Source organism: Gymnoscopelus braueri (genome assembly GCF_963280865.1).
Source record: "Gymnoscopelus braueri genome assembly, contig: SCAFFOLD_249, whole genome shotgun sequence".
NCBI classification, from domain to species: Eukaryota; Metazoa; Chordata; class Actinopteri; order Myctophiformes; family Myctophidae; genus Gymnoscopelus; species Gymnoscopelus braueri.
In genome coordinates this window covers 4,521-31,872 of record NW_027660750.1, presented here as the reverse complement: position 1 = coordinate 31,872, position 27,352 = coordinate 4,521, and the positions used below count along the sequence as shown (strand labels likewise).

General features: G+C 48.8%; 1 protein-coding gene across 1 annotated transcript; it reads left to right on the top strand.

Moving 5' to 3' along the window:
• Positions 1-14,361: 14,361 nt before the first annotated feature.
• LOC308081217 (chemerin-like receptor 1) lies at positions 14,362-15,423 on the top strand (the record flags this gene model as incomplete). Its single annotated transcript, XM_080457605.1, has 1 exon — positions 14,362-15,423. The coding sequence occupies one exon, from the start codon at positions 14,362-14,364 to the stop codon at positions 15,421-15,423; it is 1,062 nt and encodes a 353-aa protein (XP_080313731.1).
• Between the last annotated feature and the right edge of the window lie 11,929 nt (positions 15,424-27,352).

The window sequence follows — 27,352 nt, the reverse complement described above, 5'->3', positions numbered from 1 at the left end:
GCATTCTTTTGTTATTTAGCAAGCTGCTAGTAGTGGTACCCTAAGTGCTTTTCTATCAGTATTATATTATTAGCTTGTGTGGTAGTCTGTAGTTTATAGTTGTATTGTTTGTGTGCTTCAAGCAGTAGGCTATTGGCACTTTGTAGTAGTACAAGTAGTTTCACCCTGTATAGGCCACTTGATTGCCTTGTGAAGTGTGTGGTTTAGCCAGCACAGCTCAAGGGATAAGTAGGCAGGTTGAGAGTATTCTCTTCAGTGTGTAACCAACATCTGAAGTGAACTGAGCTCCTGACCTCTGGTAGTTGAGTATAGCAGCATTCTTTTGTTATTTAGCAAGCTGCTAGTAGTGGTACCCTAAGTGCTTTTCTATTAGTATTATATTATTAGCTTGTGTGGTAGTCTGTAGTTTATAGTTGTATTGTTTGTGTGCTTCAAGCAGTAGGCTATTGGCACTTTGTAGTAGTACAAGTAGTTTCACCCTGTATAGGCCACTTGATTGCCTTGTGAAGTGTGTGGTTTAGCCAGCACAGCTCAAGGGATAAGTAGGCAGGTTGAGAGTATTCTCTTCAGTGTGTAACCAACATCTGAAGTGAACTGAGCTCCTGACCTCTGGTAGTTGAGTATAGCAGCATTCTTTTGTTATTTAGCAAGCTGCTAGTAGTGGTACCCTAAGTGCTTTTCTATTAGTATTATATTATTAGCTTGTGTGGTAGTCTGTAGTTTATAGTTGTATTGTTTGTGTGCTTCAAGCAGTAGGCTATTGGCACTTTGTAGTAGTACAAGTAGTTTCACCCTGTATAGGCCACTTGATTGCCTTGTGAAGTGTGTGGTTTAGCCAGCACAGCTCAAGGGATAAGTAGGCAGGTTGAGAGTATTCTCTTCAGTGTGTAACCAACATCTGAAGTGAACTGAGCTCCTGACCTCTGGTAGTTGAGTATAGCAGCATTCTTTTGTTATTTAGCAAGCTGCTAGTAGTGGTACCCTAAGTGCTTTTCTATTAGTATTATATTATTAGCTTGTGTGGTAGTCTGTAATTTATAGTTGTATTGTTTGTGTGCTTCAAGCAGTAGGCTATTGGCACTTTGTAGTAGTACAAGTAGTTTCACCCTGTATAGGCCACTTGATTGCCTTGTGAAGTGTGTGGTTTAGCCAGCACAGCTCAAGGGATAAGTAGGCAGGTTGAGAGTATTCTCTTCAGTGTGTAACCAACATCTGAAGTGAACTGAGCTCCTGACCTCTGGTAGTTGAGTATAGCAGCATTCTTTTGTTATTTAGCAAGCTGCTAGTAGTGGTACCCTAAGTGCTTTTCTATTAGTATTATATTATTAGCTTGTGTGGTAGTCTGTAGTTTATAGTTGTATTGTTTGTGTGCTTCAAGCAGTAGGCTATTGGCACTTTGTAGTAGTACAAGTAGTTTCACCCTGTATAGGCCACTTGATTGCCTTGTGAAGTGTGTGGTTTAGCCAACACAGCTCAAGGGATAAGTAGGCAGGTTGAGAGTATTCTCTTCAGTGTGTAACCAACATCTGAAGTGAACTGAGCTCCTGACCTCTGGTAGTTGAGTATAGCAGCATTCTTTTGTTATTTAGCAAGCTGCTAGTAGTGGTACCCTAAGTGCTTTTCTATTAGTATTATATTATTAGCTTGTGTGGTAGTCTGTAGTTTATAGTTGTATTGTTTGTGTGCTTCAAGCAGTAGGCTATTGGCACTTTGTAGTAGTACAAGTAGTTTCACCCTGTATAGGCCACTTGATTGCCTTGTGAAGTGTGTGGTTTAGCCAGCACAGCTCAAGGGATAAGTAGGCAGGTTGAGAGTATTCTCTTCAGTGTGTAACCAACATCTGAAGTGAACTGAGCTCCTGACCTCTGGTAGTTGAGTATAGCAGCATTCTTTTGTTATTTAGCAAGCTGCTAGTAGTGGTACCCTAAGTGCTTTTCTATTAGTATTATATTATTAGCTTGTGTGGTAGTCTGTAGTTTATAGTTGTATTGTTTGTGTGCTTCAAGGAGTAGGCTATTGGCACTTTGTAGTAGTACAAGTAGTTTCACCCTGTATAGGCCACTTGATTGCCTTGTGAAGTGTGTGGTTTAGCCAGCACAGCTCAAGGGATAAGTAGGCAGGTTGAGAGTATTCTCTTCAGTGTGTAACCAACATCTGAAGTGAACTGAGCTCCTGACCTCTGGTAGTTGAGTATAGCAGCATTCTTTTGTTATTTAGCAAGCTGCTAGTAGTGGTACCCCAAGTGCTTTTCCCTGTCTGTCTGTGTGCCTCTCTCTCACTCTGTCACTCTCTTCCTGTCTGTCTGCCTGTCTGCCTCTCTCTCACTCTCTCACTGTCTGCCTGTCTGTCTGAGGGGGAGAGGGAGAGAGGGGGAGAGAGAGAGAGGGGGGAGAGGGAGAGAGGGAGAGAGGGGGAGAGAAGGAGAGAGGGAGAGAGGGGGAGAGAGAGAGAGAGGGAGAGGAGAGAGTCTGCCTGCCTCTTCCTGTCTCTGCCTTATCCCTCGAAACCGCTTATTGCTGCTTGCAGCTATATTTATTATTATTATTATTATTATTATTATTATTATTATTATTATTATTACTATTATTATTATTATTATTATTACCCTTATTATTATTATTATTATTATTACACATAACAAATATGAGAGCGGCTGTAATTTACATTCCGTGGCTGATTTATTTTTCCAGCCCTCACCTGCGTATAGCTGAACCGTGATGTCAGACATTTCATCACATGCACCTTAAAGGGGAATACCACTTATTTTCAACATTGAACCATGTCATTATATACCTTAGAGCTGTTGTGTGGAAATAAGAAAAAGTCCCCCCCCCCCCCTTCTATGTTGCCTAGAACTGGAGAATTGATTGTTGGGGTCATGTGACATACAGAAGGTGTACTCTTTGGCCCGCCCTCTATGTGACATCGTTCAATGTTGAAGGGGAGTGGTATTCCCCTTCAACAGAGATGAGAGCTCCTCAGCATTCACTGGCCACAGTTTGAAGAAGACACTTCTCTCACTTCAGCACATTGAAACAGGTATCTATTTTTTTGTTATCTTGACAGTCTAATCTATAGCAATGAGTTATATTGTAATATAAAGCTGTTGAACACTTATTTTAACATAGATATATCACTTATAGTTGTAAATATTGATGTCGTGAAATGATTCATCAACATTAGTTAGGCCATTATAAATGGTTATGGAGTCTAGTAAGTAGGCCTATCCCCTAAAGGGACATGTGTTGGTAAAACATTTTTTTTTCTCTTTTCTTTTGTTTTGGGATGAAAATAAATTAACTTAAGTATCAGAAATGAAAAAACAAGTTGGTGAAAAAATAATAAGTGCGTGACATTTAATATTTTGGAGGAATATTTTTTTCCTTAAACAAGTTCCCTCGAGTTCCCCTATCTCGTTCCCATGAGATAGGAACTTGTGGGAATAATATTAAGGAAAATAAAAATGAACATGACAAAAAAGATTATTTGTCCAAATTTGATTTTTTTCCCCCCTGCTACGTACTGTATACCTAAAAAGCTTTTTGTAACCACTTAAAAAAAACACCAACTTCTTTTCCTTTCCTGCACCCACACAAAAAAAAACTTTAAACTAACACAAAGTCCCTTTAGGGGCTTTGTAATAAACCATACGTCTGATAAAACAAAGCATGTAGCCCACCTTTGTTTTGTTATTTTAGGTTTTAGGACGATGGAGATGGAAAAATCCCTCAAGATCGTGTCCCTCGTCATTTTCACCCTGGTCTTTGTGCTCGGCGTGTTGGGGAACGGTCTTGTCATCTGGGTGACGGGCTTCAAAATGAAGAAAACCATCAACACTGTCTGGTATCTCAACCTCGCTGTGGCCGACTTCCTCGTTACAGCATTCCTTCCCTGATCATCACACAAATAGCTATGGACTACCGCTGGCCTTTTGGCAAATTCATGTGCAAACTGAACTATACCGTAGTTCACATGAGCATGTATGTCAGCATCTTCATTCTGATGGTCATCAGTGTTGACAGATGTGTATGTGCGAACTAATAGATTAAGATTCAGTCTAACTTATCTAATCTTGTATGTTCCTTTTTTATTAGTATTTAAAAACAATTTAAAATCGTGAAAATAGCCAATCTACAATCTGTAATTATTAATAATTAAGAAACACTATATTTTAAAGAGTGAAAAATCAACTGAAGTCATTATTAGTGCAAGTTCAATCACATTTCATTTGAATGAAAATAACGTGTGGGTAAAATACATTCTGTGAATCTATTTACTTGAGTAAAAGAATTCAACATGTTGTGGAGTAAAAGTATAGACAATTGGAAATACTCCAGTAAAGTAAAAGTACCTCAAAATTGTACTTAAGTACAGTACTTGAGTAAATGTACTAGTTACTTTACACCGCTGCACTGCACGTCAGTGAAGAAAAAACGCTGGGAACATCCCTATGTACAAGTGACTTTGCAGGAAAACAAGCCCAAAGTCGCTTATAATAAGCAGACCTGGCAATGCTGGCAAGCTAATAGTCAAAAACAGCAGAGGGCGCTGTTTTTCCTTTTTATTTCCCAGATTGGTCTGAAAGTTATAAATGAATTAGCACATGAATGGCCAGTCGGCTGACAGACTTAAATGCCAACTTTTGCCAACCGAATACCAGTCTGTTGCAGTCTGAAGTAGTCTGAAGTAGTCTGTTTGGTCTGGAGCCACCTTAAAATAATTATTGTGGTGTTGACAGCAAGTCATTGTACATGGGGTGCTTTTCTAAGTCTGCGTGTGCAGGGGTCCATTTTATCATAATCCTCCTATGCTCATAACTAAGTCATAACTCCACAACACAACCGTCTGTGGCGAGTTGGAAGTTGGTGGGATCAGCGGATGTCCAGAAACATCGAAATAAAACCACAAATCTCAGTCCAACAGCGTCACTCAGTGGTGTGCTGCAATTGTGTCATTCTAAAGGCATAAGTAAGCCTTTTCAACAATACCTATATTATTTATAATGTTCAGTTGATATGTCAGCTACTAGGGAAAACTGGGCACCAAAACAGAGTGGGCACCAGGCCTTGGAAGAGTAGGCCCTAGGGAATTGTGGGCACCAAAACAGAGTTGGCACCAGACCTCGGAAGAGGGGACAACGGGAAATCCAGGCTCTAAAACAGGAATACTTTGGAGTCTGGCATGCATATTACTGGATTGCAAGATTTATTAATTTTTTACCCTTTCCGAAACATTTTCAGACAAATTAGTTTAGTTTAGTAGGTTAAAGTTAAGTAAGGTATAGTTCTAAAGTTAAGGTTAGGTTTAGGCATAGTTTTACTGAGGTTAGGTTTAGGAGTAAGGTTTGGGTCATAGTTTTACTGAGGTTAGAGTTAGGATTAAGGTTAGGGTTAGGCATATTTTACTAAAAAGTGTATTGGTGCCCACATTTAATGCTGGTGCCCACTCTTCCTGGTTCCTACCCTTCTATAGTGCCCAACCTTCCCCCCCAAACATTGCCCAGATTTCCCTAATGCCCACCCTTCCTGAATTCATTCATGTTCATGGAGCAGGCAGGCAATGAAGCCGAAAACCAGAGCAGTGTTCAGTTCACTAAACGATCACTTGAGGTCAGGCGCGTATGGTGGGTTCTAACGTGGACCGGGCAAGATTCTTAATGACTCCCCCCTTCCCCCCGGCCCCCCACCCACTGCGTCGCGGGCATGTACGCGCGCGAAGCGCGTGCGATTTTTTTGCTTAATTAATTCATTAAATGACCATAAAACAACATTAACAACACTCTACCCATCCCTCAGTGTGTTCCATCCTCAAATGTTTTACTTAAGTAAAAGTATCAAGGGTTAGAAAACTTTTTTTTCACATTTGAAAACTTGTGAAATGGGACCTTCTGCATAATGAGTAGCCTACTTTTACTTTTGGTACTTTAAATACATTTTGATACCAAAACTTTTCTACTTTTACTCAAGTACATTTTGAATACCTTACTTTTACTTGTAACAGAGTATTTTTACATCGCAGAATTGATACTTTTGTTTAAGTAAAACATTTGAGTACTTTTTCCACCACTGGTATTCAGTGCATGCAGTGACTGTTAGTGCACACAGGACGAGGGAGTCGAGGGACACAGCATAGCGACCCTTCATTTCAATAAGGCCAGACGGCAGAGCCAAAACCTGCAGAACATGTTTAGCACAGCCACAGAGATCACGACTTGTTTATTAGAGGCAATTAGCATGTCTGGCTCAGACTGGCTGGGGCCGCTTGACAATGGGAACGGTGGGGTGGGCGGAGGCTGCGGAGCTACTGCGCCGGTAGAGGAAAAAAAAGACGATTAAAAAAAAATATATATATATATAAAAATAGGGGAGCAGAGTTTTCCAGACCGGGCCATGGCCCCATTGGCCTCTATGACGGTACGCCCTTGCTTGAGGTCAGTGTTGCTCTGCGCTCACTGCTTGCCCCCTTTGCCTTGTGATGTCCCGAAGCCAAGGTCAGCACATATACTTGGGTCCTCATGTGACCCTACGCAATTGGGAAGGTAAGCAACGACGGGTAGGCTATCGTAGACATTAAAGTGCTTCACACACATGTAAATGTCAAAAACAGTGTTTTTTTGTTTTGTTTGCATTCTATCTCAGTTAAACTGAGATAGAATGCGAGAAACAAAACACACTGTTTGAATTAAAACCACTTTAACCACTCAAGCCCCAGGGCCCTCATACCAGATCCTCTATTTCCGTCAACACCAAATCTCTTCGCTTAAAATAGCAGATCTTCAAGCTCACAATGTGTCATGCTGTGATGTGTTGTGAGCTTGAACATCTGCTATTTTCTGCTACACTTCTGGAAAATCGAGGGGGGAAATGTCAACATTTCTATACAGCAGTGCATTGACATTAAAAGGAAAATGTACTTTGTAATATACTTTCAAAACCGAGTACTCCAGTACAGTGAGCAACTTTCACTTGTAGTTGAGTAATAATTGACCAGGAGTATACTTTGACTCAAGTAAATAAAAATCATCACGTGGATGCATCTGGGACGTATCATCAGTGTTGTAGCCTGGGGTCAACGGGTGTTTCGGTTCTCGCAACATACACCATTGCCCAGGTGACCCAGCCGGGGTTGATCAAGCCCCGACTTACGTCCCAGTAGCCACCCACGGACAGTCCTCTTCGGGAAAGACAGGGCCCCTCTGTCCGCTTCTCCGGAACTACTCTGCCGGGACCGGGGGAGGCTCTGGCACGTGGCGGGACTATAGGCTCTGTGGATGGCCTCCTGGCCGGGCTCCTCCTTCGTCTCACCAGGTCCAGGACCTGAGCGTTGCACCAGACTCCCCCGCTCCAAACATTTCACTTCGGTGTGATGGTGTCTTGGGCCGTGGGGGTACTGCAGGCTCCACTTGCGGCTTGCCTGAAAGGCCCTTGTTGTGTAAGGGGTTAACACCAGTGTCGTGTGAGAGCCAATGAGAACGCTTGATATACAACGTACATGTCATGTGATCATATGCCGGCTTTTGTGAAGTAAACTGAATAGAACCTCTCTCTCTGCCTCGTTATTACTAGACTAGGATAATAACGTAACATGGTGTCAGAATAAAGTAGACATTAAGGAAAGTGTCTGGAGTCTTCTGCCTCCGAGTGAGAAGTGGAACGCTGCCGCAAGTCTGCAAGAGGAACGGACGGAGCGAGTGGCAACAACAGCTAACGATATAGGCTAACTGGAGCTAAAGAAGCTAACAGTGTCCACAGAGGAAAGCCATAACAAAACACGACGAAAGAAACGTCGGAAACGAACGAAAACAACGGCCGGGAGGTTGTGACAGAAAAACATAAAAGCTAAAGTGAAAAAGAAAAAAAAAAAGTTTGAAAAAAAAAGTTTTTGAGAAAAAAAAAAAGAGAGAAAATGGACGGAGACGGCCAGGCGGCGCCAGCAGCACCAGTAGCAGTAGCAGCTGCAACTCCAGTAAGCAGTGTGCAACTGACTCCACCAGGCAAGTTTGAATTCAATGATGCAAATGAATGGCCAAAGTGGATAAGGTGTTTTGAACGCTTCAGAATAGCTTCAAGCCTGGATAAACAGTCACAAGAGTATCAAGTGAACACATTGATGTACACACTAGGGGATGAAGCTGAAGACATACTGAATGTCCTGCCCTTGGATGATAATCAGAGAAAGTCTTATGAAGATGTGAAAAAGGCTTTTGAGAAACACTGTGTGAGCAAGAAGAATATTATTTTTGAGCGTGCACGTTTCAACAGGCGCAACCAGGAGCCTGGAGAAAGTGCTGAGGTATTTATTACTGCTGTCCATAGCCTAGCTGAGCACTGTAATTTTGGACATCTCAGAGAAGAACTCATTAGAGACAGGATTGTCGTTGGTCTCAGAGATGCAAAACTGTCTGAGTCATTACAGATGGACTCTGAACTGACATTACAGAAAACTGTTGCTAAAGTGCGCCACAGTGAGGAAATAAAAAAGCAGCAGCCAATGCTGCGTGGCAGCTTAAATGACAGACAGTCAGACAACCTGGATGCAATAAATGCAAGGCGTTGGACACAGAGAGGCCCAAAAATACAAAAATACAGCTCACAAGCCAAGCCTGAAAATACATACAATGACACAGGATGTGGACGTTGTGGACATGCTACAAAGCACCCCTGGAAGGATTGCCCTGCAAAAGAGGCAGAATGTCGCAAATGTAAACGAAAAGGACATTATGCCCGCAAATGCCGGTCAGCCGGTGGCATCGATGACATCACAGAGGAATATTCAGACGATGGAGAAGAAATTGCCTTTCTAGGAGAGGTGATAATTGACATGGACAATGTTGAACATGAGTGGAGAGAAGCTCTGGAACTGAATGGTGAGACAATTGAATTTAAAATAGACACTGGAGCTGGAGTTACAGCCATTCCGGGCCACCAATACTCCAAAAAGAAGCATGGGGCATTACAGCCACCAAAAATACCCCTGTATGGTCCAGGCAGGCAGCGCCTGGATGTGCAGGGACACTTCAAAGGAAGACTGGAGATAAGGAATAAGACAACAGAACAGGATATCTACGTGGTGGCCAAGCTGATGACACCACTGCTGGGGCTTCCAGCCATTGAGGCCTTGACACTAGTGAAAAGAGTGCACACAGTTCACGTGGGTGAAGATGTCATGAAGAAATACCCCATGGTGTTCAAAGGGCTGGGAAAGCTGAAAGACCCATATAAAATTGAACTGGAACCAGGGGCCACACCACATGCTCTGTCTGCCCCACGTCGAGTTTCCCTGCCACTGCGGGATAAAGTGAGGACAGAATTGGATCGCATGGAGGCGATGGGTGTGATATCGAAGGTCACTGAACCCACTCCATGGTGTGCAGGCCTAGTGGTTGTACCAAAAGGGAAATTAAAGGACAAACTGAGGCTGTGTGTGGATTTGACGCCCCTTAATAAGTGGGTCAAGCGAGAGAGACATATCCTGCCAGCTGTGGACCACACACTAGCCATGCTCACAGGAGCAAAAGTATTCACCAAATTGGATGCCACGTCAGGGTTTTGGCAAATTCCCTTGACTGAAGACAGTGCTCTACTAACCACTTTCATAACCCCATTCGGTCGCTATTGTTTCAACAGGCTGCCGTTTGGGATCTCCTCAGCCCCAGAACACTTCCAGCGACGGATGACACAGATGCTGGAGGGCTGTGAAGGAACAGTATGCCACGCCGATGACATATTGGTGTTTGGCCAGGATCAGGCTGAACATGATGGCAGACTGCACCAAGTTCTCAAGAGACTGAGACATGAAGGGCTAACTCTAAATAAGGAAAAATGTGAGTTTGCCAGGAGCAAAATAATGTTCCTCGGACATCGTATCACCACAGAGGGAGTCAACCCGGACCCAAGCAAGGTAAAAGCCATACTGGAAATGCCAGAACCAACCTGTGTTGCTGACATCAGACGAGTGATGGGCATGGCTAATTACCTGGGCAAGTTCCTCCCTCACCTCTCATCATTCACACGACCTCTGAAAGATCTTCTGTCTGAGAAGACAGAATGGTGTTGGGGAGCACCGCAGCGGGAGGCTTTTCAGAAGCTGAAGACAGAACTCAGCTCAGCCAAAGTCCTTGCTGTATACTCACCCAGTGCAGAGACACGCGTGTCAGCCGACGCGTCGTCCTTCGGTCTTGGAGCCGTTATGGTCCAGAAACAGCCAGAGAGCGGTGACTGGAAACCAGTTGTATTCATCTCCAGAGGTCTGTCTGATGCAGAGAAACATTACGCTCAGATTGAGAAGGAAGCACTAGCAGTAACCTGGTCATGTGAGCGCCTGCAGTCGTACCTGCTTGGCATGAGGTTCACCCTCGAAACGGATCACAAACCTCTGCTGCCATTACTAAGTACTAAGGCGCTGGACGCGCTCCCTCCTCGAGTCCTGAGATTCCGCTTGAGACTGTTGAAATTCACTTATGACATTGTACATGTGCCTGGAAAGCAGCTCATTACTGCAGACACATTATCACGAGCACCAGTGGAGCACACAGCCACTCAAGCAGAGAAAGAGCTAGAAGCAGATGTCCAGATTTTTGTGGATGCAATCATACAGTCTCTTCCTGCTACTGAAGCTAGACTGCAGCAGCTTGCAGAGAAGCAGAAAGAAGACCGCATCTGCAGTTCACTAATCCGCTACTGTCGTACAGAGTGGCCTGAAAAAGTCCACCTGTCACCTGAAATGGGACCTTACTGGAAGGAGAGACAAAATCTGTCCATGGCTGGAGATCTTCTCCTGAAAGGACAAAGGATCGTCATCCCCAGCTCATTGAGGGAAGAAATGCTCAACGTCCTCCATCAGGGCCACCAAGGCATAGTCAAGTGCCGTGCCAGGGCCCGTCAATCGGTCTGGTGGCCAGGACTTTCAGCTGACATTTGCCAGAAAGTTGCAAGATGTCTCTTATGCACCCAACATAGAACAACACAGAGAGAGCCCCTGCTGACAACTCCTGTACCTGAGAGACCATGGCAACGTGTAGGGACAGACTTATTCATCTGGGACAAGAAGACCTACCTTGTAGCAGTTGATTATTTCTCCCGTTACATTGAAGTTGCCCACCTCAATGTTGCAACAGCCAACACAGTCATAGCAGCTCTAAAGAACATATTTTGCAGGCATGGGGTTCCGGAATTTCTTATGTCTGATAATGGGCCACAGTATGCATGTGCTCTCTTCACAGACTTTGCCAGTGAGTACGGATTCACTCACATCACAAGCAGCCCACGGTACCCCCAAGCAAATGGAGAAGCGGAGCGGGCCGTGGCCACTGTCAAGGGCTTGTGGAAGGAAGGAGGAGATTGTGCTAAAGCTCTGCTCAGTTATAGAGCCACCCCTTATTCTCCAGCACAGCTCCTCATGGGGAGACAACTACGGACCACTCTACCTCAGGTAACCAAAGCCTTGTCTCCAAAATGGCCCAACATCAAGCAGTTCCGCAGCATGGAGATGCAAGCGAAGAGGAAACAAGAGCAACTCTACAACAACCGCCACAGAGCGCACACTCAGCCAGAACTGCGCCCAGGTCAGAGTGTGTGGATCACCACAGAAAACACCCACGGGACAGTCATACAACCGACAGCAGCCCCAAGGTCATACCTCGTCAGAACAGAGAATGGACTGTTGAGAAGAACCAGTACGCACCTGCGTGCAACTCATCAGCCACCATCTGACACACACACACACACTCCAGTTGTCACAGACTCTGGTAGTGCTGCCAACACTGCAGGTGACCCACACGCCACACCACACTATGTCACAAGCTCAGGGAGACACTCCCGTCCACCCAAGAGACTGGACTTATAAAGATACAACGCTGTGATTAAAAAAAAAAAAAAAAAAAATGTAGGAGGAAGAAATGTTGATGCCAAGTGCATTTGGGTTTAAAGTAATTGCATGTGTATTATTGATGCCAAGTTACTGGTTCAGAAGATTTGCAAGTTGATGTTTATTGTTGAAAAAAATAAGAGGTATTTTGTTGATTGTTCATTGCTAAAATAACAGGAATGTTTCTTACTTAAAAGGGGGAGATGTTGTGTAAGGGGTTAACACCAGTGTCGTGTGAGAGCCAATGAGAACGCTTGATATACAACGTACATGTCATGTGATCATATGCCGGCTTATGTGAAGTAAACTGAATAGAACCTCTCTCTCTGCCTCGTTATTACTAGACTAGGATAATAACGTAACAGCCCTCCTAAAATAAGAGTCAGGTTACTCCTAAATGGCCTCACCGTTGGTTCCTCACGGAAGACGTAGGCTGGGGGGCGCTAACCCATACTGCTCCCGGGTGCAAGTCCTGGAGTTGAGTACTTTGTCCAACTCTGGTCCTTTCCTATATGGATTTAAAGCCCAGATCTTAACAATGAATAATCTTTTTTTCCCCAGTACAACAAAATAACTTGTCATTTTCATGATAATAAAGCATGTGTTTTTGAAAAAAATATATTTTCCCTTAATTGTGTCATTTGAATATAAACTATGCTGTTTAATAATAGTAATAAACATAATTAAAGTATTATTATTATTATCATAATGTTTACATGCTTTCAGAATGCATTGATATTAAAAAGAAAATGTACTTTGTAATTTGAACTTTTGAATACTTAAGTATTTACTTCATCATGTTATTTAAATGTTTAAAGTATCTAGAAATTCCAGTGACACCTGTCTCTTCAGCAGCAGGCTACTCATTTCCTCTCATTGGCTCACTTGACTGTCACTCAACACACGCAAAATACCAAATTTTTCACTCAAAACAAAAATATATATATATTCACAAATGACACCCTCCAGGACCCCTGGGGGTCCCCGGACCCCACTTTGAGAACCACTCTGTTCTCTGCCTCTGAGTGATATATTGGGGTTACAATAATATGGAACATTTGACAGCCTTCGTGGCAAGTATAATGTATAAAACAATAAAGATTTAACCAAAATATCACTTACAGCACCTTCAAGATACTGATGACAGAATCACGTTTCATGTATGGTAAACATTTTTGCCTCTTTTTTTTCTCCATGTAATACGATCTACTGGACAGCACATTTCAACAGATCAAATTGACAGCTTCTGTAACATAGAAAAATAATAAGATCTGCACATCAGTGTTGTGCTCATTCTCATGCTCCCATTCCACAATGGGAGCATGACACTGGTGTGCAGATGTGCGTGTCCTGTCATGTTTTTGACACATTTTTGACAACAGCCCTCCAGCCCTCACCTGCATACGGTCAGACCTTCTCCTCAGCATTCACTGACCACAGTTTGAAGAAGACACTTTTCTGGCTGACATCACTACAACACATTGAAACAGGTATCTATTCTTCTTTTTTTTTAAAATCTAGACAGTCTATATCAATGAATGCTATGGGTATATAGAGCTATTTAACAATAAAAATCCAATCTGCATGGTAGAGTATGTTAATACAATATAATGTATACAATTGGGGTGGTTATATTTTGTCTCCCTGCTCCCTGACATTTAGATCGTGTCAAAGGTCATGTCTCACCTAGACACAGGATCTGACACAAATTATGACCTGATGGTCAACTTAAGATAAAATGTATCCCCTGAGCAAGCAGGCAGGATATATTAGCTCAATGGTAAAACATTTCAGCACTTGCGCAGGAAACTGGGTTCAAATCCTGGGTAGAAGAGGAAAGTTACATAGTGCAGCTTTAATGTAAATATATCTCGCACATTGCCTTTAAATAAGGGTTGTATGTTCATGTGTGAAATGTTTCATCAACTGCATTTAGGCCATTATCAATGGTTATGGAGTCTTACTGAGTCTTACTGATATATATATATATTAGGGGTGCAACGATACGTTTTAACAACGATTCGATACGTATCACGATACTTGGTTGTCGATACGATACATGAACGATACAGGTTAATTTAGAACGATACGATACGTTTCGATTCAGGGATTTAGTCGATACGATACAGGAACGATACAGGACAGGTTAATTAGGACGATACGATTCGATTCAATGATTTAAAATCGATATAGTAACTATTTATTTACCCCAAAATCTGTGTGAAAAATAAATACCTGGATACTGGATATAAAGCCCTCTTTCTATTTTTTCTTCTTAAAAGTACTTAGTATTGATTAAAAGAAAATTGCATTGCAAAACGATTCGATACGATTATTTGCATTGCAAAACGATTCGATACGATACAAAGTCAAACGAAACAATATATATATATATATATATATATATATATATATATACATAAAACAAGAAAATTTACCTTTGTTTTGTTACTTTAGGTTTTTATGACCACAACTGCTGTCTATCACAATAAAACCATGGATCTGTCTGGTGGAAACACCTCTTTCTGGGAGGGCAATGAGGAGTACAGGGATGAACATGTTGAAGTCCACGAGAATGAACTCAAGAAATCCCCCAAGATCGTGTCCCTCGCCATTTTCAGCCTGGTCTTTGTGCTCGGCGTGTTGGGGAACGGAGTTGTCATCTGGGTGACGGGCTTCAAGATGAAGAAAACCATCAACACGGTTTGGTATCTCAACCTCGCTGTGGCCGACTTTCTCGTTACAGCGTTCCTGCCCCTGATCATCACACAAATAGCTATGGACAAACACTGGCCTTTTGGCAAATTCATGTGCAAACTGAACTATGCCATTCTACACATTAACATGTATGTCAGCATCTTCATTCTAATGGTCATCAGTGTTGACAGATGTGTATGTGTGGTATGGCCAGTGTGGGCCAAGAACCACCGCAGTGTCAGAAAGGCGTCTTGTGTGAGTCTGGGTGTCTGGGTTCTGGCCTTGGCTCTCAGCTCCCCTTACTTCATCTTTCGGGACACAGAGCCCTCCATCCGTGATGAGAACATTATCATGTGTTTCGACAACTATGTACTCACCGATGACTACAGTCCACCTGCAGTGGAGCAGTTGGGGACGTTTCAACTTGGGGCCATGATCATCACTCGCTTCCTCATGGGATTCGTGGTCCCTTTTACCGTCATCGTCTCCTGCTATTCTGTCATCATCTACCGGCTCAGGAGGAATCGCTCTCTGGTCAGCCACTCAGGTCGCCCCTTCAAAATCATAGCAGCTGTTATCACCGCTTTTTTCTTTTGCTGGGTCCCCTTTCACATCATGGAACTTATTCTGTTGGTGTATGAAATGGTGACATATCACAGTGAAACGCTGGATAATGTGATCGACATTGGGTTACCCATAGCTGTCAGTGTGGCATTTATCAACAGCTGCCTGAACCCGCTGCTGTACGTGTTCATGGGTCAGGATTTCAAGGATGTCTTTCGCAAGTCTATCCTGAAAGTGATGGAGAAAACCTTCACTGAAGAGCTGCCTCAGAACAACACACAGATAGAGTTATGTTAACCCCGTTCAGAGATTCATAGGCCTACTAAGTTGCGTGACAGTGTCATGCACCTGAAAAATAGCTGATCTATAAGCTCACAACGGGTCGCAGCGCAATGCTTTGTGAGCTTGTAGATCTCCTTTTTTTTGGCTTTAGACTTGCGGTTAAAATGGCAACATGTATTAGAAATGCCATTCATATGATAAAATTGCCGTCCTAAAACATTGATGTCCTCACAAGTAATTTACTTGTGAGTGAAGTAATACAAACTTAGAATATTTAACAGAATATTAAACACAGTATTTGTACATATCTGCTGCTATGTGGACCTACCGAACTGTCAACACCTCACACCTTATGTCTAACCTCATATACTGTAGGCCTACTACCTGCTGTAGATTAATTTCATTTTTGCCTCTCTCTGACATGTTTTTCGTTGCTGTTTGATTAATAACGTTGTGATTCTGATTTATTTTAAGGCCAAATCCAATGCTTGGTAGACAATATGTTATGGTTTCAAATCTCATTATGTTCATTTTGTTAAAGTCTGTGCTTTAATTTTTGAAGATAATGTTATTTAACTGTTTAAACTAAAGTATCTTTAATATTCTACATTTAATTTTACTACTTTATTGTATGTAATATGTAACTGAGCAGTATGGGTGGGAGGGATTGAGAGTTTTCTTTTCCTTATGTCTTATTTGTTGTTCGTTTTTCTTTTAATTTAGTTTCATATTTAAAAAAAAACGTACATTGTACAAATTGTATAACATTTTATAATCCGTTCTTAATAAAACATATTTGACAAAAAAAAGTATATATTGGATGAGAGCTGCTAAATTCCCTGGCATAGATGAAATCTCAACCATATAAGTAGGTGTCAACTGTTTCAATTTATCTTGTACTACTTGCAGATGCAGTATCGATTGTAGGGTTGCATTTAGCCAACAATTACTCTCGTTATTTTGAGAGTGTGGCGTTGTAGGGGAGGTGTCCCCGCACGCGTGCGTATGTCAGAAGTGTCGGCAGTGTCCGCCGGCGCCTGTCCAGTGTCCACTGTTGTCTGAAAACGGCACTTTTCTGACCTCTGACCTCACTGGACGGTCCGCCACACTTTTTTTTACATCTCTCGGGCTTATCCGAGAGTCTGGCGTTGTAGGGGAGGTGTCCCCGCACGCGTGCGTATGTCAGAAGTGTCGGCAGTGTCCGCCGGCGCCGGTCCAGTGTCCACCGTTGTCTGAAAACTGCACTTTTCTGACCTCTGACCTCACTGGACGGTCCGCCACACTTTTCTTTACACCTCTCGGGCTTATCCGAGAGTCTGGCGTTGTACGGGAGGTGTCCCCGCACGCGTGCGTATGTCAGAAGTGTCGGCAGTGTCCGCCGGCGCCGGTCCAGTGTCCACCGTTGTCTGAAAACTGCACTTTTCTGACCTCTGACCTCACTGGACGGTCCGCCACACTTTTCTTTACACCTCTCGGGCTTATCCGAGAGTGTGGCGTTGTAGGGGAGGTGTCCCCGCACGCGTGCGTATGTCAGAAGTGTCGGCAGTGTCCGCCGGCGCCGGTCCAGTGTCCACCGTTGTCTGAAAACTGCACTTTTCTGACCTCTGACCTCACTGGACGGTCCGCCACACTTTTCTTTACACCTCTCGGGCTTATCCGAGAGTGTGGCGTTGTAGGGGAGGTGTCCCCGCACGCGTGCGTATGTCAGAAGTGTCGGCAGTGTCCACCGGTGCCTGTCCAGTGTCCACTGTTGTCTGAAAACGGCACTTTTCTGACCTCTGACCTCACTGGACGGTCCGCCACACTTTTTTTTACACCTCTCGGGCTTATCCGAGAGTGTGGCGTTGTAGGGGAGGTGTCCCCGCACGCGCGCGTATGTCAGAAGTGTCGGCAGTGTCCGCCGGCGCCGGTCCAGTGTCCACCGTTGTCTGAAAACTGCACTTTTCTGACCTCTGACCTCACTGGACGGTCCGCCACACTTTTTTTTACATCTCTCGGGCTTATCCGAGAGTGTGGCGTTGTAGGGGAGGTGTCCCCGCACGCGTGCGTATGTCAGAAGTGTCGGCAGTGTCCGCCGGCGCCGGTCCAGTGTCCACCGTTGTCTGAAAACTGCACTTTTCTGACCTCTGACCTCACTGGACGGTCCGCCACACTTCTTTTTACATCTCTCGGGCTTATCCGAGAGTGTGGCGTTGTAGGGGAGGTGTCCCCGCACGCGTGCGCATGTCAGAAGTGTAGGCAGTGTCCGCCGGCGCCGGTCCAGTGTCCACCGTTGTCTGAAAACTGCACTTTTCTGACCTCTGACCTCACTGGACGGTCCGCCACACTTTTTTTTACATCTCTCGGGCTTATCCGAGAGTGTGGCGTTGTAGGGGAGGTGTCCCCGCACGCGTGCGTATGTCAGAAGTGTCGGCAGTGTCCGCCGGCGCCGGTCCAGTGTCCACCGTTGTCTGAAAACTGCACTTTTCTGACCTCTGACCTCACTGGACGGTCCGCCACACTTTTCTTTACACCTCTCGGGCTTATCCGAGAGTCTGGCGTTGTAGGGGAGGTGTCCCCGCACGCGTGCGTATGTCAGAAGTGTCGGCAGTGTCCGCCGGCGCCGGTCCAGTGTCCACCGTTGTCTGAAAACTGCACTTTTCTGACCTCTGACCTCACTGGACGGTCCGCCAGACTTTTCTTTACACCTCTCGGGCTTATCCGAGAGTCTGGCGTTGTAGGGGAGGTGTCCCCGCACGCGTGCGTATGTCAGAAGTGTCGGCAGTTTCCGCCGGCGCCGGTCCAGTGTCCACCGTTGTCTGAAAACTGCACTTTTCTGACCTCTGACCTCACTGGACGGTCCGCCACACTTTTTTTTACATCTCTCGGGCTTATCCGAGAGTGTGGCGTTGTAGGGGAGGTGTCCCCGCACGCGTGCGTATGTCAGAAGTGTCGGCAGTGTCCGCTGGCGCCGGTCCAGTGTCCACCGTTGTCTGAAAACTGCACTTTTCTGACCTCTGACCTCACTGGACGGTCCGCCACACTTTTTTTTACATCTCTCGGGCTTATCCGAGAGTGTGGCGTTGTAGGGGAGGTGTCCCCGCACGCGTGCGTATGTCAGAAGTGTCGGCAGTGTCCGCCGGCGCCGGTCCAGTGTCCACCGTTGTCTGAAATCTGCACTTTTCTGACCTCTGACCTCACTGGACGGTCCGCCACACTTTTTTTTACATCTCTCGGGCTTATCCGAGAGTGTGGCGTTGTAGGGGAGGTGTCCCCGCACGCGTGCGTATGTCAGAAGTGTCGGCAGTGTCCGCCGGCGCCGGTCCAGTGTCCACCGTTGTCTGAAAACTGCACTTTTCTGACCTCTGACCTCACTGGACGGTCCGCCACACTTTTCTTTACACCTCTCGGGCTTATCCGAGAGTCTGGCGTTGTAGGGGAGGTGTCCCCGCACGCGTGCGTATGTCAGAAGTGTCGGCAGTGTCCGCCGGCGCCGGTCCAGTGTCCACCGTTGTCTGAAAACTGCACTTTTCTGTCCTCTGACCTCACTGGACGGTCCGCCACACTTTTCTTTACACCTCTCGGGCTTATCCGAGAGTGTGGCGTTGTAGGGGAGGTGTCCCCGCACGCGTGCGTATGTCAGAAGTGTCGGCAGTGTCCGCCGGCGCCGGTCCAGTGTCCACCGTTGTCTGAAAACTGCACTTTTCTGACCTCTGACCTCACTGGACGGTCCGCCACACTTTTCTTTACACCTCTCGGGCTTATCCGAGAGTGTGGCGTTGTAGGGGAGGTGTCCCCGCACGCGTGCGTATGTCAGAAGTGTCGGCAGTGTCCACCGGTGCCTGTCCAGTGTCCACTGTTGTCTGAAAACGGCACTTTTCTGACCTCTGACCTCACTGGATGGTCCGCCACACTTTTCTTTACACCTCTCGGGCTTATCCGAGAGTCTGGCGTTGTAGGGGAGGTGTCCCCGCACGCGTGCGTATGTCAGAAGTGTCGGCAGTGTCTGCCGGCGCTGGTCCAGTGTCCACCGTTGTCTGAAAACTGCACTTTTCTGACCTCTGACCTCACTGGACGGTCCGCCACACTTTTCTTTACACCTCTCGGGCTTATCCGAGAGTCTGGCGTTGTAGGGGAGGTGTCCCCGCACGCGTGCGTATGTCAGAAGTTTCGGCAGTGTCCGCCGGCGCAGTGTCCGCCACGCGACCTCACTGGACGGTCCGCCACACTTTTCTTTACACCTCTCGGGCTTATCCGAGAGTGTGGCGTTGTAGGGGAGGTGTCCCCGCACGCGTGCGTATGTCAGAAGTGTCGGCAGTGTCCGCCGGCGCCGGTCCAGTGTCCACCGTTGTCTGAAAACTGCACTTTTCTGACCTCTGACCTCACTGGACGGTCCGCCACACTTTTCTTTACACCTCTCGGGCTTATCCGAGAGTCTGGCGTTGTAGGGGAGGTGTCCCCGCACGCGTGCGTATGTCAGAAGTGTCGGCAGTGTCCGCCGGCGCCGGTCCAGTGTCCACCGTTGTCTGAAAACTGCACTTTTCTGACCTCTGACCTCACTGGACGGTCCGCCACACTTTTCTTTACACCTCTCGGGCTTATCCGAGAGTGTGGCGTTGTAGGGGAGGTGTCCCCGCACGCGTGCGTATTTCAGAAGTGTCGGCAGTGTCCATCGGTGCCTGTCCAGTGTCCACTGTTGTCTGAAAACGGCACTTTTCTGACCTCTGACCTCACTGGACGGTCCGCCACACTTTTTTTTAAATCTCTCGGGCTTATCCGAGAGTGTGGCGTTGTAGGGGAGGTGTCCCCGCACGCGTGCGTATGTCAGAAGTGTCGGCAGTGTCCGCCGGCGCTGGTCCAGTGTCCACCGTTGTCTGAAAACTGCACTTTTCTGACCTCTGACCTCACTGGACGGTCCGCCACACTTTTCTTTACACCTCTCGGGCTTATCCGAGAGTCTGGCGTTGTAGGGGAGGTGTCCCCGCACGCGTGCGTATGTCAGAAGTGTCGGCAGTGTCCGCCGGCGCCGGTCCAGTGTCCACCGTTGTCTGAAAACTGCACTTTTCTGACCTCTGACCTCACTGGACGGTCCGCCACACTTTTCTTTACACCTCTCGGGCTTATCCGAGAGTCTGGCGTTGTAGGGGAGGTGTCCCCGCACGCGTGCGTATGTCAGAAGTGTCGGCAGTGTCCGCCGGCGCCGGTCCAGTGTCCACCGTTGTCTGAAAACTGCACTTTTCTGACCTCTGACCTCACTGGACGGTCCGCCAGACTTTTCTTTACACCTCTCGGGCTTATCCGAGAGTCTGGCGTTGTAGGGGAGGTGTCCCCGCACGCGTGCGTATGTCAGAAGTGTCGGCAGTTTCCGCCGGCGCCGGTCCAGTGTCCACCGTTGTCTGAAAACTGCACTTTTCTGACCTCTGACCTCACTGGACGGTCCGCCACACTTTTTTTTACATCTCTCGGGCTTATCCGAGAGTGTGGCGTTGTAGGGGAGGTGTCCCCGCACGCGTGCGTATGTCAGAAGTGTCGGCAGTGTCCGCTGGCGCCGGTCCAGTGTCCACCGTTGTCTGAAAACTGCACTTTTCTGACCTCTGACCTCACTGGACGGTCCGCCACACTTTTTTTTACATCTCTCGGGCTTATCCGAGAGTGTGGCGTTGTAGGGGAGGTGTCCCCGCACGCGTGCGTATGTCAGAAGTGTCGGCAGTGTCCGCCGGCGCCGGTCCAGTGTCCACCGTTGTCTGAAATCTGCACTTTTCTGACCTCTGACCTCACTGGACGGTCCGCCACACTTTTTTTTACATCTCTCGGGCTTATCCGAGAGTGTGGCGTTGTAGGGGAGGTGTCCCCGCACGCGTGCGTATGTCAGAAGTGTCGGCAGTGTCCGCCGGCGCCGGTCCAGTGTCCACCGTTGTCTGAAAACTGCACTTTTCTGACCTCTGACCTCACTGGACGGTCCGCCACACTTTTCTTTACACCTCTCGGGCTTATCCGAGAGTCTGGCGTTGTAGGGGAGGTGTCCCCGCACGCGTGCGTATGTCAGAAGTGTCGGCAGTGTCCGCCGGCGCCGGTCCAGTGTCCACCGTTGTCTGAAAACTGCACTTTTCTGTCCTCTGACCTCACTGGACGGTCCGCCACACTTTTCTTTACACCTCTCGGGCTTATCCGAGAGTGTGGCGTTGTAGGGGAGGTGTCCCCGCACGCGTGCGTATGTCAGAAGTGTCGGCAGTGTCCGCCGGCGCCGGTCCAGTGTCCACCGTTGTCTGAAAACTGCACTTTTCTGACCTCTGACCTCACTGGACGGTCCGCCACACTTTTCTTTACACCTCTCGGGCTTATCCGAGAGTGTGGCGTTGTAGGGGAGGTGTCCCCGCACGCGTGCGTATGTCAGAAGTGTCGGCAGTGTCCACCGGTGCCTGTCCAGTGTCCACTGTTGTCTGAAAACGGCACTTTTCTGACCTCTGACCTCACTGGATGGTCCGCCACACTTTTCTTTACACCTCTCGGGCTTATCCGAGAGTCTGGCGTTGTAGGGGAGGTGTCCCCGCACGCGTGCGTATGTCAGAAGTGTCGGCAGTGTCTGCCGGCGCTGGTCCAGTGTCCACCGTTGTCTGAAAACTGCACTTTTCTGACCTCTGACCTCACTGGACGGTCCGCCACACTTTTCTTTACACCTCTCGGGCTTATCCGAGAGTCTGGCGTTGTAGGGGAGGTGTCCCCGCACGCGTGCGTATGTCAGAAGTTTCGGCAGTGTCCGCCGGCGCAGTGTCCGCCACGCGACCTCACTGGACGGTCCGCCACACTTTTCTTTACACCTCTCGGGCTTATCCGAGAGTGTGGCGTTGTAGGGGAGGTGTCCCCGCACGCGTGCGTATGTCAGAAGTGTCGGCAGTGTCCGCCGGCGCCGGTCCAGTGTCCACCGTTGTCTGAAAACTGCACTTTTCTGACCTCTGACCTCACTGGACGGTCCGCCACACTTTTCTTTACACCTCTCGGGCTTATCCGAGAGTCTGGCGTTGTAGGGGAGGTGTCCCCGCACGCGTGCGTATGTCAGAAGTGTCGGCAGTGTCCGCCGGCGCCGGTCCAGTGTCCACCGTTGTCTGAAAACTGCACTTTTCTGACCTCTGACCTCACTGGACGGTCCGCCACACTTTTCTTTACACCTCTCGGGCTTATCCGAGAGTGTGGCGTTGTAGGGGAGGTGTCCCCGCACGCGTGCGTATTTCAGAAGTGTCGGCAGTGTCCATCGGTGCCTGTCCAGTGTCCACTGTTGTCTGAAAACGGCACTTTTCTGACCTCTGACCTCACTGGACGGTCCGCCACACTTTTTTTTAAATCTCTCGGGCTTATCCGAGAGTGTGGCGTTGTAGGGGAGGTGTCCCCGCACGCGTGCGTATGTCAGAAGTGTCGGCAGTGTCCGCCGGCGCTGGTCCAGTGTCCACCGTTGTCTGAAAACTGCACTTTTCTGACCTCTGACCTCACTGGACGGTCCGCCACACTTTTCTTTACACCTCTCGGGCTTATCCGAGAGTCTGGCGTTGTAAAAAACTTTTCTGACCTCTGACCTCACTGGACGGTCCGCCACACTTTTCTTTACACCTCTCGGGCTTATCCGAGAGTCTGGCGTTGTAGGGGAGGTGTCCCCGCACGCGTGCGTATGTCAGAAGTGTCGGCAGTGTCCGCCGGCGCCGGTCCAGTGTCCACCGTTGTCTGAAAACTGCACTTTTCTGACCTCTGACCTCACTGGACGGTCCGCCACACTTTTTTTTACATCTCTCGGGCTTATCCGAGAGTGTGGCGTTGTAGGGGAGGTGTCCCCGCACGCGTGCGTATGTCAGAAGTGTCGGCAGTGTCCGCCGGCGCCGGTCCAGTGTCCACCGTTGTCTGAAAACTGCACTTTTCTGACCTCTGACCTCACTGGACGGTCCGCCAGACTTTTCTTTACACCTCTCGGGCTTATCCGAGAGTCTGGCGTTGTAGGGGAGGTGTCCCCGCACGCGTGCGTATGTCAGAAGTGTCGGCAGTGTCCGCCGGCGCCGGTCCAGTGTCCACCGTTGTCTGAAAACTGCACTTTTCTGACCTCTGACCTCACTGGACGGTCCGCCAGACTTTTCTTTACACCTCTCGGGCTTATCCGAGAGTGTGGCGTTGTAGGGGAGGTGTCCCCGCACGCGTGCGTATGTCAGAAGTGTCGGCAGTGTCCGCCGGCGCCGGTCCAGTGTCCACCGTTGTCTGAAAACTGCACTTTTCTGACCTCTGACCTCACTGGACGGTCCGCCACACTTTTCTTTACACCTCTCGGGCTTATCCGAGAGTCTGGCGTTGTAGGGGAGGTGTCCCCGCACGCGTGCGTATGTCAGAAGTGTCGGCAGTGTCCGCCGGCGCCGGTCCAGTGTCCACCGTTGTCTGAAAACTGCACTTTTCTGACCTCTGACCTCACTGGACGGTCCGCCACACTTTTTTTTACATCTCTCGGGCTTATCCGAGAGTCTGGCGTTGTAGGGGAGGTGTCCCCGCACGCGTGCGTATGTCAGAAGTGTCGGCAGTGTCCGCCGGCGCCGGTCCAGTGTCCACCGTTGTCTGAAAACTGCACTTTTCTGACCTCTGACCTCACTGGACGGTCCGCCACACTTTTCTTTACACCTCTCGGGCTTATCCGAGAGTGTGGCGTTGTAGGGGAGGTGTCCCCGCACGCGTGCGTATGTCAGAAGTGTCGGCAGTGTCCGCCGGCGCCGGTCCAGTGTCCACCGTTGTCTGAAAACTGCACTTTTCTGACCTCTGACCTCACTGGACGGTCCGCCACACTTTTTTTTACATCTCTCGGGCTTATCCGAGAGTGTGGCGTTGTAGGGGAGGTGTCCCCGCACGCGTGCGTATGTCAGAAGTGTCGGCAGTGTCCGCCGGCGCCGGTCCAGTGTCCACCGTTGTCTGAAAACTGCACTTTTCTGACCTCTGACCTCACTGGACGGTCCGCCAGACTTTTCTTTACACCTCTCGGGCTTATCCGAGAGTGTGGCGTTGTAGGGGAGGTGTCCCCGCACGCGTGCGTATGTCAGAAGTGTCGGCAGTGTCCGCCGGCGCCGGTCCAGTGTCCACCGTTGTCTGAAAACTGCACTTTTCTGACCTCTGACCTCACTGGACGGTCCGCCAAACTTTTTTTTACATCTCTCGGGCTTATCCGAGAGTGTGGCGTTGTAGGGGAGGTGTCCCCGCACGCGTGCGTATGTCAAAAGTGTCGGCAGTGTCCGCCGGCGCCGGTCCAGTGTCCACCGTTGTCTGAAAACTGCACTTTTCTGACCTCTGACCTCACTGGACGGTCCGCCACACTTTTTTTTACATCTCTCGGGCTTATCCGAGAGTGTGGCGTTGTAGGGGAAGTGTCCCCGCACGCGTGCGTATGTCAGAAGTGTCGGCAGTGTCCGCCGGCGCCGGTCCAGTGTCCACCGTTGTCTGAAAACTGCACTTTTCTGACCTCTGACCTCACTGGACGGTCCGCCACACTTTTCTTTACACCTCTCGGGCTTATCCGAGAGTCTGGCGTTGTAGGGGAGGTGTCCCCGCACGCGTGCGTATGTCAGAAGTGTCGGCAGTGTCCGCCGGCGCCGGTCCAGTGTCCACCGTTGTCTGAAAACTGCACTTTTCTGACCTCTGACCTCACTGGACGGTCCGCCACACTTTTTTTTACATCTCTCGGGCTTATCCGAGAGTGTGGCGTTGTAGGGGAGGTGTCCCCGCACGCGTGCGTATGTCAGAAGTGTCGGCAGTGTCCGCCGGCGCCGGTCCAGTGTCCACCGTTGTCTGAAAACTGCACTTTTCTGACCTCTGACCTCACTGGACGGTCCGCCACACTTTTTTTTACATCTCTCGGGCTTATCCGAGAGTGTGGCGTTGTAGGGGAGGTGTCCCCGCACGCGTGCGTATGTCAGAAGTGTCGGCAGTGTCCGCCGGCGCCGGTCCAGTGTCCACCGTTGTCTGAAAACTGCACTTTTCTGACCTCTGACCTCACTGGACGGTACGCCACACTTTTCTTTACACCTCTCGGGCTTATCCGAGAGTGTGGCGTTGTAGGGGAGGTGTCCCCGCACGCGTGCGTATGTCAGAAGTGTCGGCAGTGTCCGCCGGCGCCGGTCCAGTGTCCACCGTTGTCTGAAAACTGCACTTTTCTGACCTCTGACCTCACTGGACGGTCCGCCACACTTTTCTTTACACCTCTCGGGCTTATCCGAGAGTCTGGCGTTGTAGGGGAGGTGTCCCCGCACGCGTGCGTATGTCAGAAGTGTCGGCAGTGTCCGCCGGCGCCGGTCCAGTGTCCACCGTTGTCTGAAAACTGCACTTTTCTGACCTCTGACCTCACTGGACGGTCCGCCACACTTTTTTTTACATCTCTCGGGCTTATCCGAGAGTCTGGCGTTGTAGGGGAGGTGTCCCCGCACGCGTGCGTATGTCAGAAGTGTCGGCAGTGTCCGCCGGCGCCGGTCCAGTGTCCACCGTTGTCTGAAAACTGCACTTTTCTGACCTCTGACCTCACTGGACGGTCCGCCACACTTTTCTTTACACCTCTCGGGCTTATCCGAGAGTCTGGCGTTGTAGGGGAGGTGTCCCCGCACGCGTGCGTATGTCAGAAGTGTCGGCAGTGTCCGCCGGCGCCGGTCCAGTGTCCACCGTTGTCTGAAAACTGCACTTTTCTGACCTCTGACCTCACTGGACGGTCCGCCACACTTTTTTTTACATCTCTCGGGCTTATCCGAGAGTCTGGCGTTGTAGGGGAGGTGTCCTCGCACGCGTGCGTATGTCAGAAGTGTCGGCAGTGTCCGCCGGCGCCGGTCCAGTGTCCACCGTTGTCTGAAAACTGCACTTTTCTGACCTCTGACCTCACTGGACGGTCCGCCACACTTTTCTTTACACCTCTCGGGCTTATCCGAGAGTGTGGCGTTGTAGGGGAGGTGTCCCCGCACGCGTGCGTATGTCAGAAGTGTCGGCAGTGTCCGCCGGCGCCGGTCCAGTGTCCACCGTTGTCTGAAAACTGCACTTTTCTGACCTCTGACCTCACTGGACGGTCCGCCACACTTTTTTTTACATCTCTCGGGCTTATCCGAGAGTGTGGCGTTGTAGGGGAGGTGTCCCCGCACGCGTGCGTATGTCAGAAGTGTCGGCAGTGTCCGCCGGCGCCGGTCCAGTGTCCACCGTTGTCTGAAAACTGCACTTTTCTGACCTCTGACCTCACTGGACGGTCCGCCAGACTTTTCTTTACACCTCTCGGGCTTATCCGAGAGTGTGGCGTTGTAGGGGAGGTGTCCCCGCACGCGAGCGTATGTCAGAAGTGTCGGCAGTGTCCGCCGGCGCCGGTCCAGTGTCCACCGTTGTCTGAAAACTGCACTTTTCTGACCTCTGACCTCACTGGACGGTCCGCCAAACTTTTTTTTACATCTCTCGGGCTTATCCGAGAGTGTGGCGTTGTAGGGGAGGTGTCCCCGCACGCGTGCGTATGTCAAAAGTGTCGGCAGTGTCCGCCGGCGCCGGTCCAGTGTCCACGTTGTCTGAAAACTGCACTTTTCTGACCTCTGACCTCACTGGACGGTCCGCCACACTTTTTTTTACATCTCTCGGGCTTATCCGAGAGTGTGGCGTTGTAGGGGAAGTGTCCCCGCACGCGTGCGTATGTCAGAAGTGTCGGCAGTGTCCGCCGGCGCCGGTCCAGTGTCCACCGTTGTCTGAAAACTGCACTTTTCTGACCTCTGACCTCACTGGACGGTCCGCCACACTTTTCTTTACACCTCTTGGGCTTATCCGAGAGTCTGGCGTTGTAGGGGAGGTGTCCCCGCACGCGTGCGTATGTCAGAAGTGTCGGCAGTGTCCGCCGGCGCCGGTCCAGTGTCCACCGTTGTCTGAAAACTGCACTTTTCTGACCTCTGACCTCACTGGACGGTCCGCCACACTTTTTTTTACATCTCTCGGGCTTATC